We start from the raw sequence: 18,419 nt of genomic DNA, 5'->3' as shown, positions 1-18,419 counted from the left end.
TGAACTATCAAAACCAACCCAAAAATCTGATTTCTAGTACTAGGTGTTATGTAATTCTAGAGCAGTGTGAGAAATGGAACTACTGCAGTGAGTAATATTTGTTTTTAAGAAAGTGCTTGAAAGAAACCTCCTGCATCACACTGAGTATTACCGAAAACAAAAAGGTAACTGATTTCCTAGCAGGGCATTGTCTTAAATATCCTACAAGCCTGGGGGATTAAGAATGCCGAGCCCCAACACTGCCTTCAGGTTCAAGAATAAACACAATTTTCAGGTCCAGGTAAAGTTCACAGCTTACCTGTCTGAAGGGAACTTACACACCACTCGGCACTGGACACTCAAGTTTGGTAGCATGGGTTGGAAGCATGGGTGGAAAAACAACAACAACAACAAAAAAAAACAAACCCACAAGAGGAACAGCTTCTCTCCTTATGCATAGCAACAGTTCCTGAACCAGTGTTTTACTAAGTTACAGACTAACTTCCAACCAAAAAATAAAACTCCATTGCACTAAAGGTCAAATTTCACCAGTTAATCTGGACTGTGACACAGTCAAGTAAGTAATTCAGTACAAGCAGACACCATGAAAGCAGCTTCAAAGAACCAAAGCATCCTATTTTCAGAACCAACTTAGTAATCTTCTGTCCAACTCCAGTGCAACAGTGAGGGGGGAAACCACACCTGTCTCTACCTATGTACAGTTCCAGTAGAGGTTGAGCAGTCTAAACTCTCCGTGGCCAAGCTGGAAAAAGGAAACTTAGGAAAGGACACTTTAAAAATTTAATTTAAGAAAGAAAGTTGGCTCTCAGTGGAAAGAGAAATGCTGGAGTGATGCACACAGGCGGGCTTGCTCAGTCATTCTCCCATATATGTGAAAAGCTGGATTCCTTCCTGCCAAGAACAAGTCACACTGGATGTGAAGGTGGCAAGGCTGGTCCTGCTCTGTTGCACGCAGAAAATCCAGGAATGTGTTTTCAGCTGGCACCTGCACGGGCCATTAGATCTTCCAAAGCATTGTGATGGTCGTTGTTATGTAATAGTAAGACTTCCTTAATGTCTTTTAGTTCAAAGCCCATTTCTTTAAACTGACTCATTAGCTGGAGAAGTTCTGTGATCTGAAAGACAGACAAGAGGATCAGTGCTTGGTGGGGGTTTAGCACAGAGGGCTGGGTGTGGATCCCTCCTCCCCATGTGCAGCCCAATCCAGATCTGTTTGGAAAAAGTCCACTCACACCAGAGCTGGCAGAGCTGTGGGTTCAGTAGCCCACAGGGCTTCACTTTCAGTCCCCTTTGTCTGCAATCCTGCATTTTCAAAATCCTCTTCAGCAAGACACCAAAGCTCAGTCTGCAGGGGAGTCTTTACCAGTAGGAAATATCAGCCCAGCCCAGTGTGGGTTACCAAAAATGATGATTAATGGCTCCCTGCTCACCCATCCAGCAGCTTCTGCTGCATCTGGATTTTTTTAAGGTCGCCTTGACTTTGGGAATAGTAGAGTTGCCCTTGCTATAAACTGGCTCTTAACACATACAATGCAACCATCATCATCCATAAATCCTCCCAGACTGTGAAAAAACTGACAAGAACTGAGTCAACTCATCAGACTTTGTGATCCCTCTGCCATTCACTCCACTCCAGAGAGGCAAAAAAACCCCAAGCAACCAGGTTAAAATGGGCAATCAGGAGATGAGCCACTTCCAATATGGGGGCTTTCCCAGGAGCAAATGTGTTTCCTGAACTCAGTCACTTGTCCCATTTTCACAGTTACTCTGTTAGCAAGCTCATCATTAAGTCCCAGAAAGGCAGGAAGCCATATGTGTGTCTGAGGGGACTGGGCTGCACCTCTAAAGATTTCATACAGCAACTGAGGACACAACAGGCAGGCAGATTTTAAAAGGCCCTGCTGTGCTCTGCCCTGGCTACCCACTCCTGCTTCTGTACTTCTGGTGCTGGAAAAGCAACCAGACAATGAACCAGACCCCAAAAAATGTATTCCAGCTGATTCTACAGCAAGCCCTAACCCAATTTGCAGAGCAGCCAGGCAGATGCATTTGTACAAGGGAGAAAATGCAGAGGCAGGGCAGGCTGGCAGGGTTTGGAAGATAATTTGCTGCTTCTGAAATTAACTGTCTGTGTACCAGTCACCACTCTCACAGAACTCTGGGTTCAAACCATTGCAACCAGAGTAAGCAGAGTCTTTAAAGAAACCCTTTGCCCATAAAAACTGCATGCAAGGGATACTAAGAAAAGAGTGCAAAAGAACTCTATTGCTTAAACACATATTCACTTTATCACTACAAGGATGTCCCTTTGGCAGTCAGTCTTGGAAACAAGAGGAACAGAGTAACTGCTGCTGGAATTCCTCATCCCAGTGCACTGTCTCTATTGCACCCTCACCTTCTCCTCTGAACACTGGTGCATTTCCAAAGCTGCTTCAACAAGAAGTGGGTCAAAACCCTTCTCACAAAGCTGCCCGTGTGCAAACAGGTAATCCAAAACCTGTGGGGAATGAAGAAAAGGAACTAAGTTTGCAGAGTGGCATTCAAAGTGTGTGGCTGAATCCCATCTTCATACTCACAGAGGGACTGAGCATGACTATACCCCAGGATTCACCATGGATCAAGATAAAGTCCTTCCCAATAGACTTCAAACACTTGTTACGCAAGAGCTCACTCACAGAAAACAACCAGCACTTCTGTCCTCCTGTGCTCTCCCACCAGCTCTGAAACATCATCTTCCTCTCCAGTCAAAACAGTCTCAGAAGCTTATATTTAGACTTTTGTGCTTGATCATTGAGCAGAAGACAGAAGTTTAACTGTGCTTTTTATACAAGTTTTTAAAATGAAACTGTAGGTCCAGCAGTCAAGATGTGTCAGCTCTTAGCTTCCTCTCAGAGAGCTGTAAGAGCTGATGAATTTGAAAGCAGTCAGCCTTTTGAGATCAGCTGAGCATAACTGGTGAGCGAGCTGCAAATCCCAGCTCACAGGCCCAAAAAACGTTGCCAGATTTCTCATCTGTCCTCAGCCTCAAGGGGCATGGGGAAATATCAGATAGGCAGTGCTAGCAGGGTGAAAGAACACAGCCTGCAAATACAGCAGGATTTAAAACCACTCTCCTAAGCCTATTGTTTCCATTGGATACTACAGTTCACCCCAGCACACAGTTTAAACTGCTCTCAATGTGTAGGTGGTGGACAAGCAGATGAGCTTCAGGAGCAGGAAGCACTGGGACACTCCTCCTCCCCAGGTGACAGGCACAGTCCCTCCAGGTGATGCTTTACACACCTTGCCTAGGGTCAGCTCAGAAAGTCGGGCCACATTCCCCTGCTGTAAAACGTTTGTTTTAAAGACCCAGAGCCACACATCACCCTGCAGTGCTTTATGCTCTGTGACTGGTTTAAGCAAGTCTCTGAGGCAAGGAATGAGGCAGCAAACACCAGGACCAGATGGACCAGAACAAACAAAAAGTAAGTCAGATAGCAGTGCCTTGCCAGAGCTTTTCAGGGCTGTCCTAATCCTGCAAGGCCCAGTGTCTCTACAAGGAGGGGTGTCAGCACTGTAACCCCTCATGCTCGGAAGAAGTGAAGCTGTCTATTTTTTTGGTCACAGGGCACTAAACACAGCAGAGAGCCTCACCAAGCTTCCTTCAGATGGTTCTGTGGGTCCTAGGAAGACCTGCTACTGCCCACCCAAACTCAGGGTAGCTCTATCCCAGCACCCACAGCTGTAGCTGACTCAAGTCTCTCATTTGAAAAAGGCTGAAGACACTTTTCTTGGGTATTTTTTTGTAGTGCCAGGTGACAGCTTCTCTACCTACAGACTGCAACCCCCTGTTAGACCAGAAGTATTTTCCCCCCCTCACCCTGCTTTTTTTTCCCCCCCACTTCACAAGCTCTTACCTGGTCTATGTTCTGTCCCTTCTTCTTCATGGCTTTCAGGACATTCTCAGGTGAGTACCCCATGTTGACAACTGTCTCCACACACTGCCTCTCACTAGCAGTGAGGGTCTGCTGCATCTCAGGAGCAGGGACACCTGGCCACTTTGTGCAGCTGGTGTTACTGGGCACTTTAGACATTGGGAAATTTTGGTGCGTTACCTAGAGGGAAAAATCCAGAAATTGAGGTGATGGTCATCTTCTGCATCCCCACATTCTGTTTCTAGCTAGTGCAGAACCGGGTATCCCAATTAACTAGGGAGGCTTTAAAGACTGCTCTTGGGAAGTTACCCACACAACCAAGCAGTGCACAGTCTGACTCTCACCATACCCATTTTACCCTCAAAAGCAACACACTATAACTCAGATTCTTTGCAATATATCCTCTCCTTCCATGGGACCAAAATCTTTCAATTCCCAACCTTTGCAACCATGAAGTCCTTAGGATACAGCCAAGCCCTGTACCTCAGACTGCTTCCTTCACCCCAAGTTTACTCATCACTTATGGGTGTCTGTACTCAAAGGAACACTGCATCTGGAAATTTTTACAAACATGGTCCAGTACAAATACACAGGTGCTGGGGCACTTACCACAGGGATTTCTGTTTCCTTGTAGTCTGGGTGTACCTGTTGGACAACATAAGAATGACTATAAACATCATGCTCTTGTGAGCACAATTTGCTACAGCTGGGGGAGAAGGGTTTTATGGGAGAGACCTGGGAATAAGCCACATTAGGGAGATCTGTGATCTGATCAGGCTTCCACACGTGACATGCAGATGTTACAGTTGTGTGTAATTATAGTATGGTCATCATAAGGATGATTTCTTGTCTCACCACCCTACAAACCCCTGAACTCCAAGCAGGATGTGTCCCCACCTCACAGTAATTGTAAGCTTGCTTGTGCTGTCACTGCAACAGCTGCATGTTCATGTCATCACCATACACTGGTGATTATTCAGCTCTTGACACAGTGATGATTTTAAAGTCATTGCTTAAAGACTTCTCCTGGGCTTTTTGACCAGGAGAAGGAGTAGGATAAATAACTACTCCTTTTCTACTCTGAAAGCATTGCATTTCACGTGCCATATGAAAGCAACATGGCACACTGCCTGAAGGCAACACGTGATTTTTCTACCAACACTCAACTCTTGGTCCCATTCCCAGTGTGCCACCAAGGCTGGGTGATGTTCCCTGCTGTACACCTCCTCTGCTCCTGCAGAACCAGCCCAACACTTCATATGGCTTCACCCAAGATAACAGCACTGAAAAGTCAGAACTTAGCCTCACCAAATCTGCACATTTAGTTTCATCCATTTAAAGGTCTTCCTGCATTTTAAACAGGCTTACGAAACACTGAAAGAAAACACTGTTGACCAAAAAGCCTCAGCTCTTTGCATTTCTTAATAATAACTATTATACCAAAGACTGCTTGAAAGATCATCCATTTATTTCAGAAAGGTCATAACTAAACAACAAAACCCTGCTTATAAAAAAAAAATACAACAAAGCAATTCTGAGAAACACCTATTAGGATTTTGTCAAGTCCTATTTACTTGCAAAATACCTTGAACTACCATCAAGAAGGTTTTCTTGTGCATTTCTCACCATTTTCATCTCCAGGGTAACAATTTCTTTTCTAGGAAACAAAGCCTGAGAAGTCATACTCAGTCTGATGGGACTGGTTTACCTAAGAATCTGTCCTCATGATGGTAGAGAACATACCCTCTTCCAGACACTTTTGCCAGAGTAAAAAGCACTAGAATATGAGATAGGCTGAAATGGGGGTTCTGGAGCAGCCCTGGAACCAGCCTGTTACCAAAATGAAGGAAGATGCTTTGTTATTGATGCTGCAGTAAGGAAAACCAACACTGCTTCTGACAGCCAGAAATTCAAGAGTCTGGGAAAACCAGCTCATCCTCTTCAATCTACCTGAGCTTATCAGCATGTGCTTGCATTCAGTGACTTTCAGCAGAGGAAGGAAACACTTAAAGGAATTTCAGGAGACAAAGCAAGCGCTGGTCACTCAACAGACACATTCCCTTAGGTCTTAAACCTTCAAGGAGTGCAGCCATTTTATATCCTGCATGGCCCCATCTTCTTGTAACCAGAGATTTCTCTATATAAAATACATCATACTAATCAGATCTCTGACCAGCTTTGTTTAATTCCAAACTCTTCACTAGTCATTCTTCCCTCAGCCTATGCTGCAAAGAGCAAAGCAATGAGCTGCAAACAAGACCACTCAGGACAGAATCAGAGCAGGCTCAGAGAAATCACAAGTTTGTTCCCATCAAAAAATCCTAGATCCAGTTCACTGGTAGAACAAACTCTGCTGGTAAGTCCACAAGGTACAAGCTCAAGCCTTGTGAGGGCAAGACAAAATCACTGTGGAATACACATACAATTGTACTGAGGCTTTCTAAAAAGGACAGGCTTATTCTTATGTAACCCTGCAGAAAAGGGTTCTCCCAGCCACTGGGATGACTGTGACTTCCTTCTATCCTTTTCATATTCTAAATATTTTTGTTACATTTACTTCAAGACTTCTGTTGCATTTGCTTCAAAATCTTGCAGCTCAGCTGTCATTTTTCACCCACTTTCAGCATGTTGTGAAAATATGAAACAGAGTCCAGTCCTGAAATTTAAACAGGAAGAACTAGTTCTGCCAGCATACCTATTTTATTGGTTTGCTACTTCCAAGGCAGAAATAGTTTCAAATTAAAATCTTTACCACTTCTCTTATTAAGTCCTTTTTTTGTTTGTTTCTGTGTTTATGTCTTCCCTTATAGCACCTGAAAATCCACTTTCCCTCTTGGGAAAGGGAGCAGAGAGATTTGAATAGGTAGACCAAAAATTTGGCCATCTGAATGCCTATGTACTTGCAAGTGATCTTACATGTTAATTCAAGAGCTGTGCCACACGTTATACTTCAAGGTTTCACCTTTGAGCTCCTCTCAAACCTGTGATCAGCAGCAGCCAGCAGTTCCCAGAGTACTGCTGCTTCTGTTTACTAGATTAAATTGTTCCAGTGATAAAAAACAGCTCTTCTGCTGTGCTCTGACAAATACACTGGTTGCCACAATAATGTATTTCACAATTAATAATGCATTTACCTAAGCCTGGTGAAAGAAAAATGGGAGAAAAGCACTGTCACTAGTTTTAGAGCACATGGTTTCACACACAAAAAAACAACAGAAGCACCACATATACTGAGCAGAAGAAACCAGATTATTTGAGAGCCTGCTAAAGAATTTAACTATACAGCTTTCACTGGGCTTCATGCCTTCACAAAATCATGATTCTTTTCTGCTCAGCATTTATGTTCACTTATTGTTGTTTTTTTTTAAAATAAGCCCACAACTTACTCAAATCTCTGTTCTTATTCACAAAGAGAAAAAGACAATAACAGGTGGTGTGAAGTGTCCCCAAAGTAATTTTAAAATTTGCTGCAAGTTTGAGGAAACAAAGCATGAAGCTCCCACCTCAGAGCCATGCAGCAAACAACTGCAACCTTAGAGATCTGAGGGGATCTTCAAGATTGGTTTTGGTATCCACCAAGCAATTTTTCCATCCTCCACCAAAAGGAAGAGGGTAAATACCAGATCTCAGACTATTATAACTTTCTTTCTTCTAAAGATTAGATTTTTAAAAAGAGGGAAGGAGGAAAAATCTCAGGAAGATTTAAAAAAAAAAAAAAAAAGACATTTATTTCACTGCAGAACAACTGCAAGCTCTCTCTTCTATCCTGAATGACACAGCACATCTAGGTGCTTCAATCTATTATTGCTTCTCTATTCCATGGAAAGCCTGCATTTCCTATTATCTACAGCAAATGCAATCAGCAAGCTGAGGAACAAATCCAGAAAAGCTTTAACTCAAAACCTAAAAGCACTTCAGAATCAGATTTTTTTTCTGCTGGATAAGACAGAATGCTGGATCATATAGAGAATGTATCTATAGATAAGGTATGCAAGGCACACAGTCCCCTAAGCTAGGAGACATGGATGAGGGGCACTTTAAAGCCCCATAATCCAAGAAGAGATGGTTAGTGACCAACTGCACCCAGACATACACAAGCCTCTGGGGCCAGCTGGGATCCACCAAGGGTACTGAAGGAGCTGTCAGAAGTGCTCACCAAGCCAGTCTGCACTATTTACCAGGCAGTGCTAGTTCACCAGGGAGATCCCAGTAGACTGGAAAAGGTGATGCACCTCTCCCAGAAGGGCCACAAGGAAGATCTGGGGAACTACAGGCCTGTCAGCCTGACCTTGATACTGAGGAAGGTTATGGAGCAGATCATCTGGAATGCCAGCACACAGCCTGTGCAGGACAACAAGGCAATCAAGTCCAGTCAGAATGGGTTCATGACAGGCAGGTCCTGCTTGCACAACATGCTTCTTCTATGATAAGGTGACCTGTTTTGTGGATGAGAGAAAGCCTGTGGACATTGTTTACCTGGACTTCAGTAAAGCCTTCAACACTGTTTCTCAGAGTGCTCTCATGAAGGAACTGGCTACATGTGGCCTACATTGGTATCCTCTTTGCTGGGTAAAAAACTGGCTGGATTGCCAGGCTCAAAAGAGCTGTGGTGAATAGAGTTCAACAGAGCTGGTGGCCAGTCACCAGGGGTGTTCCCCAGGACTCTGTATCAGGGCCAGTTCTCTTTAATATCTTTATCAACGTTTTGGACAAAGGGATGGAGTGCACATTCAAGTCAGCTGGCACCAAGCTGGGCAGGAGTGTTGATCTGCCTGAAGGTAGGAAGGCTCTGAAGAGGGACCTGGACAGGCTGGACTGATGGGCCAAGGCCAATTGTATGAAGTGCAGCAAGGCCAAGAGTTTGTTCCTACACTGGGGTCACAACAACCCCAGGACACACTACAGGCTTGGGAAAGAATGGCTGGAAAGCTGCTCAGAGGAAAAGGACCTGCGTATTATTAAACATCGGAACAAGGCTGCCCACAGAGGTGATTGCATCACCGTCCCTGGAGGTGTTTAAGAGACATGCAGATGTGCTTAGAAACATGATTTTGCACTAGACTGGATAAGGTTAGGTTAATGGATGGAAAAGATCTTAAAGGTCTTTTCTAACCAGAACGATTCTGAGAACTATGAGCACACAAAAGCTGAGATAAAAATCACTAAAATTAGTATAAAAAGTGTTCTGGGAAGCCTACAGAGCAATAATGAATAAGTTCAGAACTGCCAGCATAAGGACCTGTTGGACTGATGAGTTTATTGTGTAAATTTAGAGGATCTACGCACGACTCCTATTAAATGAAACTAAACCCAAAGCCACAGGGCATTTTAGAAGCAACATTTGCCTCTGCACCTCCACATCTCCCCAGCAAACCCCAATTCCAACCCACTGCACGTTTACCGTAGTCGCTGTGCTTTGAGAGGACTCTTCTTCTGTACAAACTGTCGACACAGCCAGGGAAGGCAGCCTGGATGAAGAGGATAATGTTGATATCTCCGTGCCACTGTCCTCATTTAGAGCAGAAAGACCAACCACATGGTGTCCGTTCAGTTCACTAGCTTTACTCTGAGCACAGGTCTGCAAAGAGCTGAGCAAAGTGCCGTTGCGGAGACAGGTAGTGCTGTGGAAAGTGCTCGTGAGCTTTGATGGTTTCTGATCACTCTCATCGGAGTCAAGTTTAGGAAAGGACAGGGACTTGATATTGCTCACTGAAGTGATAGGGGACAGGGAAACTTTGGAAGACAAGGACATCTTTTCACAGTTTCCCAGCTGCGGTAAAGTGATAAAGCCATTGGGTTTGTGAAGGGGCTTGAAGTCCAACGTGGCCCTTTCTATGGATGCCAGAACTTCCTCATCTTGCAGCACTGATTCAGATCCTCCTTTGGGTAAAGTATTATCTAACAGCTGGGCAACAATTGGCCCAGTAGTACCAACATGAATTCCAAGAATATTTTTCAATTCCTCTTTGTCGTCGATAGTTTTTAGTTCCAGTTTGTCAAACGGGTCTTCTTCACATTCAAAATCAGCTGGGTTGAAATCTGCTTTTGGACGAGGTGGACTGAGAACCTTCTGCTTCACAGCACTGCTGTCAGCTGGCGTGGGAGTAAGAATATTATTGTGCTGCAGGCTAGCAAGGATGGGGTTAATAGGAGGAGGCATGGCCTCAGGGCAAGGTCCCTCTGAGAACCCCATTTTGTGGCTGTCCTCTGGAGCTGCTTTTGAATTTGCTAAGGCTTCTTCTGCCTTGCGTTCAGCTTCTCTCTGGGCAGCTTGAATTTTTTTGATATTTTCAGCCCACTCAATTGTTTTCTTTTCCAGGGAGAAGTCATACTGACCCAGGGTGGAGAGGAAAGGAGAGAAAAGAAAAAAAAAGAAAAAGAAAACAAACAAACAAACAAACAAACAAACAAACAAAACCAAACACATTATAAAGATCACAGCACTACTGGTAAGAGCAACATGAGTAACAGAATAAAAGCCACATGAATTGCCCTGGACAGGCAGAATGATTTTTTTAACATCTCTTGTAACCCAACATACAGGTGAAGTTAGAAGACACCAAAAAGTCAGTTTTCCTTCTATTAGCAAAACCTGGCTATGGTTTCAATTTTGCCTCCTTCCTACATTTAGTTTTACTTCAGAGCTACTTATCACCCCAAAAATCAGTTTCACAGCTCAGACAACAGATGTACCAAGGAAGTCTGATGTGATACTAGATGGATAATCATAACCCAGATCTGGCAACACTGAACTACCCCCTGTCCACATGTGCACAAGTCAATGAGGACTATGTCTGTGTATTTTTGCTTCCAAAGACCAATATGGTACAACTCATTTTGCCCTAGGAATAGGGGACTTCACACCTACTAGTTGAAGCAGTATTGCTATTCTTACCCCAGAGACAAGAGCTCACCAGCCACAGCTGATATACTGGCTACAGCAATGAGCACTACCAGAAGTAGCAGATTTTGCTGCTGTTACTGGCATGACAGGATTCCACAATCTTTTCTCACATCACTGAAGCTTCTATACGACCAGGTTAGCACATTGCAAGTTTCATCACACACCAACCCATAGCAAGGTCCAGTGAGATCATGAATATAAGTCTATCTCAACTATGTAATAATTTTCCCTTCCCTTAACTGAAAAACCCCAGGAGCTGTGAAACACACATTTATCTGCAAGGTGACTTAGAAAAATCTAAGTAGTATAGAATGGATAGAGTTGGAAGGGACCTTAAAGACCATCCAGTCCCAATCCCCCTGCATGGGCAGGGACACCTCCCAGATTGCTCCAAGCCCCATCCAACCTGGACTTGAACTCTTCCAGGGAGGGAACAGACACAACTTCCTTGGCTAACCTGTGCCTGTGTCTCACCACCCTCACAAAAAAGGATTTCTTCCTAATGTCTAACCTAAACCTCCTCTCTTCAAGTTTTAAACCATTTCCCCTTGTCCTCTCACTACACACCCATGTAAAAACCCCTACCCTATCTTTCTTGTAGCCCCCTTCAGATATTGGGAGGTTGCTATAAGGTCATCTCAGAGCCTCCTCTTCTCCAGGCTGAACAACCCCAACTTCCTGACTTCACAGGGGAGGTGCTCCAGCCCTCTGAGCATTTTCTGGATCTTTTCTGGACATGTTCCAGGAGCTCTGTGTCCTTCTCATGTTGGGGACTCTAGAACTGGACACAGCACTCCAGGTGGGGTCTCACCAGAGTAGAGGTGGAGAATCACCTCCCTTGACCAGGGGTCTGTGCTCCTTTTGATGCAGCCCAGGACCTGGTTGGCTTTCTGAGCTGCAGGTGCACAGCTCAGAGCTGTCCTCAATCCCTTCTCCTCCTAACCTGTATTCATGCTCAGAATTGCCTTGACCCAGGTGCAGAACCTTGCACTTGGACTTGTTGAACTTCATGCAGTTTGCATGAGTCCACTTCTCAAGCCTGTCAAGGTCCCTCTGGATGGCATCCCTTCCCTCCAGCATGCTGACTTCACCACACAGTTTGGTGTCACCAGCAAACTCCATGAGGCTGCATTCAATTCCACTGCTCATGTTGCCAACAAAGATGTTAAACAACACTGGTCCAAGTACTGACCCTTGAGGAACACCACTCATTTGGACACTGATGATCACAACTCTTTGGGTGTGACCACCCAGCCAGTTCCTTATCCAATGAGTGGTCCATCCATTGGATCTGTATCATCCCAGGTTAGAGGTCAGAATGTTGTATGGTGCTGAATGCTCTGCACATGTCCAAATCATCTCACTGCCAGATGCTGGGCACTACTCATGCACACAATCTCCTCTGTCTGAGCAGAGCTGTCTGAGTTCTCTTTGTGGATAACTACATGGTCATACACATGACTAAAACTGACCAAAGCCATATTTTTAAGCATTAAAAATATGGAGAGTATTTATATAGAAATACTAGACTATGGTCAATTGTGCTTTTCTGCAGCTTTTTTTTTTAAACAACTCTCACTACAGCTGTAAAAAAGTGAAACTGCAGTGGGAGATGCAGTCTGTATTTTCACATCATATTGTGCAAGGCATAGCAGCCTACCCAGGAATACTACATTTGAGCATCACCTTGGCAGGAAAATGGGGACACAGCACAAGGAAGCCCACACTAGGACACAAGTCTCCCTTAGCTCTGCCATCTCAGCTTAGCTGGGTGGAAATGTGTATTAGGACAATCAGGTAATCATGTCATGGGTATAATGAAAAAGGCTCAATGTAAGCTAATAGAGATATTCAGCTCTCCAGTGGATGAGTTGCAGGCATGAAAAATAAATAAAAGCAGAACCATCTACAGCAACCTGTCACAGCTGCAGTGAAAACAACCAACAATTTGGACTGACCAAGGAAAACAACATCTAAATGAGAAAACACAATTCAGTTAAATTTCCTGTATGACAACCTGCATTTGAACATCAGATTTTCAACAGTTATGCTACAGCAATTGATTTTATGCTGTCAAGAGTTTATGGTAACGGAGATGTGCTTCTCAAAGACCCAGAAGCCATTTGTAGCAAGCTGTAATCTGCCCTACTAGAAACACCAAGAACTGGAAATCTTATTCTTTATCCCACTATTGTGAGAACCCATAAAATATAGTTATATATTTGTTACCCTCAAAAAAGATTCTGCAAGTATGCCATAGCAGGGTGGTATCTGTTCTTACCATTTTTCCTCTTAAAGATGCTATTCACATTTAGCCAGGATAACATTTAGATATGTAACTATTACACAAAAACCCTGTGCTAAGATAAATGCTATTAGGCTTTTTTAAGTAAAAAGAAGCAGAAGCTTTTTGCACAGCCTATCATATTTCTATCTTTCTATACATTTTAACAGATCTTCTGACACTACAAAATGACACTACAGAGCCAACAAGAGTAACATTGGACATTTGTGCAGCCAGTGAATACCTGCAATCTACAGCAACTCAGAGGTGAAGGGAACAGAGTGGAAAAGCAAAACACATCACTTACCTGGGCTTCTCTGACAAGCTGAGAAGAATCAGGCAGACAGAAACCAATAGGTAATCCAACCTTGGCTGGGGTTTTGAATTTGTCTCCTATTTTAAATGGGACATCATCCAGGTAACTGAAAGGCCCTAAGATCAAAAGCAGAAATTTTAAAAAGAAAAATCTTAGGTATTTAATGAATTCAGTTAAGTTGCACATTTCCCTATTTGGGATCTATTTTTACCTTTGATGCCCTAACTACAACAGGTGACTCAATACAGAGGAAGCTGCTTGATCAGTAACACATCTGTTTGGACTTCAGTTTGTTGTTGGTGTTTATTTGTAGTTGTTTGGCTTTTTTTTTTTCTTCACTATCCTAGCTCATAACTATTTAAGAAAAAAACCCAAAACACACCCACAATGAAACAATCCAACAATTAACTTCAAGTCAATACACCCAACATCTTAGCTTCACTTGTGTGAGGATTATGTCTACACAATTGGAAGCTGAAGCTCTCCTGAATACTGTGTTCTGTAATGACTCCATAAAAAGATCCAACCCTTTGTATCATTTGAAACAGGCTTTAAAATGACCCAGCTTTAGAGCAACTAAGATAAACTGAAACACAGGTTTTGGCATACAAGTAGGAAGTAACGTTTGGGCAAAAAGTGGCCACAGTGGCCCAAAGAGCAGACACTACACTTTAATCAAAACACCATGAAATAAATAGCTCAAGAATATTTACCACAGCGATTACGATTTTTGAAACAAGGGAATCTAACTTTATCATCTGTCTGATTTGAGATCACACCCATGAGAGGCCTCAGATGTGTTTCACAGCCCCTCCACCTGTCCTTTATATATCACTTACATACAGTATGAAAAAGTCCTTTGGGACAAAACTCTTTTGTCAAGCATCCTGCAAGCTCATGAGGCAGAATCACTTAGAGCTCAGCCACTTCCAAGAAGCCAGACTATTGATTTGTTTTCCTTCACCTGCTGTGAATAAGCATTAAAAATCCCACAGTATGAATTGCAGTGTTTCTCTACAAACTAAAAGGGGATGTCTTGGATCACTGGTCTAACTTTTTGGAATTACAGGCAAGGTTTCTGGCTGTGTAAGACAACCTGGAGTTTTCTTTTACCCTGAACGTTACAGATCAAAAAAGACATTAGTAGCAATTCCTAAGATAGTGTTTAATGACTAACCTCTTGCTCAGTGAGATTCAAGTTGATACTTCTATAACCCATTTTCATACTCAGATGACAGTTTATGTATTGTTTGTGTTCCTTCACTGTTGACTCACCTACAACAAGGCAGCCACTGGCTCCAAGAGGAGCAGCTTTTGAAAACAGGAACATCCTGTTAATTTGGACTTAAATGTTAAGTGTGTTGTCATCACTTGAGAACTCATACTATGCACACCACAATGGCTGGTACCATAGTCCTGTGAGGATACAAGTGGCATTTCCTCCAGCTTTGAATAGGCTGAATACCCAACATCCTACATGCACCACTAGAATGAAAAAAACACTCCAAGCAGAATATAATAGCATTTTCAATGATCTTGACTTTAAGCATTGTACAACAGAGTATCCAGATGGCACCAACACACAACTATTAGCAATAAAGCACTTAAAGAGTATTTGAACTGGCAGCCTGATAATGTGTATATGCTGAAGTGCCTGGTTATGCAGAAACAACTGTGGCAACCTCTGCACTGTGGGAAGTCAATCACTGCCAGGTGACAGACAACCAGATCTCCAGACTCCTCAGAGCCCCATGTAGGGGATGCTGACAGTCTGCACTGCTTAAGTCCCACTGGCACAAGTCCTGCTCTAAGGAGGGTGACCCAAGGGAAGCAGGATTACCTCTACACCCATCTCACAGCTGAAATTGCTCAGTGTGCAAATACTTTTCTCATTAGACCTATTGACATGGTCAGTGGTAGGCACACTCACTCACACAGCTGCAGCCTTTGCCTGAAACAGATACTGGGCAAAGAGGGTACAAGCACACATACTGTTTTACACAGCAACACTCTGTTTTGTAAAAAAAAAACAAACAAAAAACAAAAACCAAAACCAACAAAACCTATCACCCTAAACTCACCTACACTGGATGAGCTGAACTGATACCTGCCAGTTCAACCTCAGAAGCTAGAAGGAATAAAAACCCTTAAGTTTCTCCCCAGTATACTGATTTTTCAGTATACTGGCAGCAACCACTGCTCTAATCTCATCTTAAAAACAACCCTGCTACAAAACCTGCAAACACATGTTAAGAAAGACACCAACTGATTTAGGACACATGAGAGTAAGAAGTCTGAGGCAAAAGACTGATGCACACACTACTAACTTTGTTCCAGCCCAGTCACGACAGTAGTAACCAAGTTAAAATCTGATCCAGAAAGCTAAAAACCCTTTTATTCTTGTACAACCCTTCTGCAAATTGTTTTAAATGGCAAATTCTACAGCAATAAGCAAAACCCACATACAGAAAGTACTACACAAGCAACCGTTTCAGTAATTCACATGCTCAAGTGAAGCAATTAAAGCTTTTTTTTGAACTGTTTTTTAACATGGCTGTTAGACACTTCATCCTTTTAGCACCTAAAAGCATATTGAGGATGTTCTGAGAATGGCCCTTGCAAAAATATACCTGTCAGCCTATCTCTGACACTGAACACTACATGGTATTTCTACCCCAAGAGCTACTAAAGGAGTAGTATTTCCATTGGCCAGCCCACAGGACTGTCCTGGTGTTTGGTAGCTACATGGAAACAGATCAGACAAAACCAGTTACCAGTTAAGAGTGGGGAACGGTTTTGAAACCAACTGGAATGTATTTTTTGTGGTCACAAAAACCACACTTACATAATACTCAGAAATTGAGAGTTAAAAGCTCTCAAGTTGTATAGTGAAAACAGCGATACCAGGCAAATGGTGCTTGGTATAACCCACACTTTTTGTACAATAGATGAGTGCTGCATTTTAGATGCCACTCATTACTGGAACTTAAGCTTCAATTTCTGATGATTCACAAATGCCAGGAGAGCACTTAAAGCTACATGATTAGGCACAGTTACAGGTGAATGTCAAGAATACACTTCAAGATAGGAAAAGGGTTCCTTTCTCTCCACCCATACCTTATGTTCCCATCTTCTCCATCTGAAGATGTCCTGAGTAACCTGCCCGAGGCGGCTCTGCTTGAGCAGAGGTCTGGATGTGAAAATCTACTGAGATCTCTTCCAACCTCAACCATTTCTGCGAGTCCTCTAACCTCCAAAAAGCAACTCAACAGTAAGTACAAGATTTGCATCAACTAATGTGACCAATTTCATCAACTTGCCAGAGTCATGAAGCTGAAGGTAGCTACTGGGCTAGATTCTCTACCATCAGACGACATTCTCTTAGTAGGATTAATCCTTAACAAGCCTGGAGAAGGCTGAAACAATTGCCATGCTGATTCCTTACAACATAACAAGCCAAGGCAGTTGCTCCTCAAACAGTACTGTTGGCAGTGTTGCTGGTATCCTGGGGAACAATGTAGACAGAAGAGTAGACGAATTTACCAGCTAGCCTACAGCACCCTTTATTTTGATTTTATTTTCAAGCCCAGGGGTATTTTCAACCACACTGTACTGGGGTGAGAAATATTTAAAACAGGCTGAATTCTCTCTTGGAACAGTGTCTTTGCTAGTCTGAGTTAGGAAGCAGGAGAGAGAAATAAAACCATACTTAAAAGACAAGCAGTTCAGATTGTCTACAAAAAAAACATTCACAGATCCAAGAGCAACTGATGAAGAGCTGGCAGCAAATACTAAATTTAATGTTTTGCAGCAGGAGGATCACTGGGCCATAGGAAAGGAGATTTTGATAGGTCATTTTTATGAACCCTTAGCCATATTACTAAATGAGGCATTTCCTATTCTGTACTTCAACTTCACATTTGCAAGACTGAATAAAAAATTCAAGGAAAAATGGAACTCCCCAGGACCCTCTTACCTGAAAGATAACCCAGTAATATCAAAGCTGATTTCTAAAAGCAGAAGTTTCTATAGCATGAAAAATCACACTATAAATTTCATATTAACATCGTAGTACTACCTTGAAGTAATTTGAAAAAGCTACATTACATACAACAAACTTTAATGTTCCAGAGAAATATAAATACTATCAAATTACACCCCTTTTTTCTAAAAGATAAGCACATATACAGACAATAGGTGTTTTATACCAATCATCTGCATGACATTACGTATCTCAAATGTATGAGATATTATCTTCTTCACTTCCTTGCTCAACCAGATTAATCCAATTTCAGGGAAAATAACCACTTCTGAGCCAAAAGCAAAGATGGTTTAATGACACATTAAAAGCTTCACTTTCAATCCATCTTCTCATGAGACTCTCACAAAAAAGAGATACAGATCTAGTGTTCACTTCAACAAACATCAGTAGCAACTGCAGTCCAGCTTTGATTTTGAAGGGGGAAGTTACTATTCTGCCATGGAATAGTCTGAATTCCAGTTTAATCCAGAAGCAGGCACAACATCAGTTGGCAGAAAAGAGAGAAACCAAAACACTTAATTCCTAGCAAAAAACTATTCAGGGATTAATCTCTATCAACTGTATGGGTTGGGACATTAATCGGCAGCAATAGTAGGATTCAACCTGTTGAAAACACAAGGATGTAAAATTTCACTTACCGTGAGAGTCGGATCCCAACTTCTTAGAAGCCATTTAGAACCTGAAAAACATTTTAAAACAGCTTTAGCAACTTTATACATATAGCACAGCATAAGTCCATGCAGTTCTACCTGGTCTAGAACTGGTCTAGATTATAGGACAGATGGTAGATATTTGCTGTTCAGCCTGTTCCCAAGACAGATGAGCAAATTTATTGTATAGTCTTAAGAATTGACTGAGCAGACAAGTAACTTAGCCAAGGTCTGACAACTTACATCTTAAGAAAAGAAAAAAGAAAGGAAAGGAAAAGGAAAAGGAAAAGGAAAGGAAAAGGAAAGGAA

At 42.6% G+C, this 18,419-nt stretch overlaps 1 protein-coding gene across 6 annotated transcripts in view; it reads right to left on the bottom strand.

Moving 5' to 3' along the window:
* Nucleotides 1–415: 415 nt before the first annotated feature.
* The window catches only part of UBAP1 (ubiquitin associated protein 1), a 36,052-nt gene continuing 18,048 nt past the window's right edge, over nt 416–18,419 (bottom strand). For all 6 annotated transcript variants that reach the window (XM_030466911.1, XM_030466906.1, XM_030466910.1 and 3 more), the window contains exons 2-8: nt 18,099–18,139; nt 13,410–13,534; nt 9,316–10,245; nt 4,524–4,559; nt 3,897–4,094; nt 2,396–2,497; nt 416–1,115 (exon numbers count right to left, since the gene is read on the bottom strand). In XM_030466911.1, coding sequence (XP_030322771.1) covers nt 975–1,115; nt 2,396–2,497; nt 3,897–4,094; nt 4,524–4,559; nt 9,316–10,245; nt 13,410–13,534; nt 18,099–18,132 — 1,566 coding nt within the window. In that variant the 5' untranslated portion in view covers nt 18,133–18,139 and the 3' untranslated portion in view covers nt 416–974. The remainder of the gene's footprint in view (nt 1,116–2,395; nt 2,498–3,896; nt 4,095–4,523; nt 4,560–9,315; nt 10,246–13,409; nt 13,535–18,098; nt 18,140–18,419) is intronic.

This window comes from Calypte anna, chromosome Z (assembly GCF_003957555.1).
Source record: "Calypte anna isolate BGI_N300 chromosome Z, bCalAnn1_v1.p, whole genome shotgun sequence".
Lineage (NCBI taxonomy): Eukaryota > Metazoa > Chordata > Aves > Apodiformes > Trochilidae > Calypte > Calypte anna.
The sequence above is the reverse complement of the archived record's forward strand: the minus strand, read 5'-3'. Positions and strand labels throughout refer to the sequence as shown.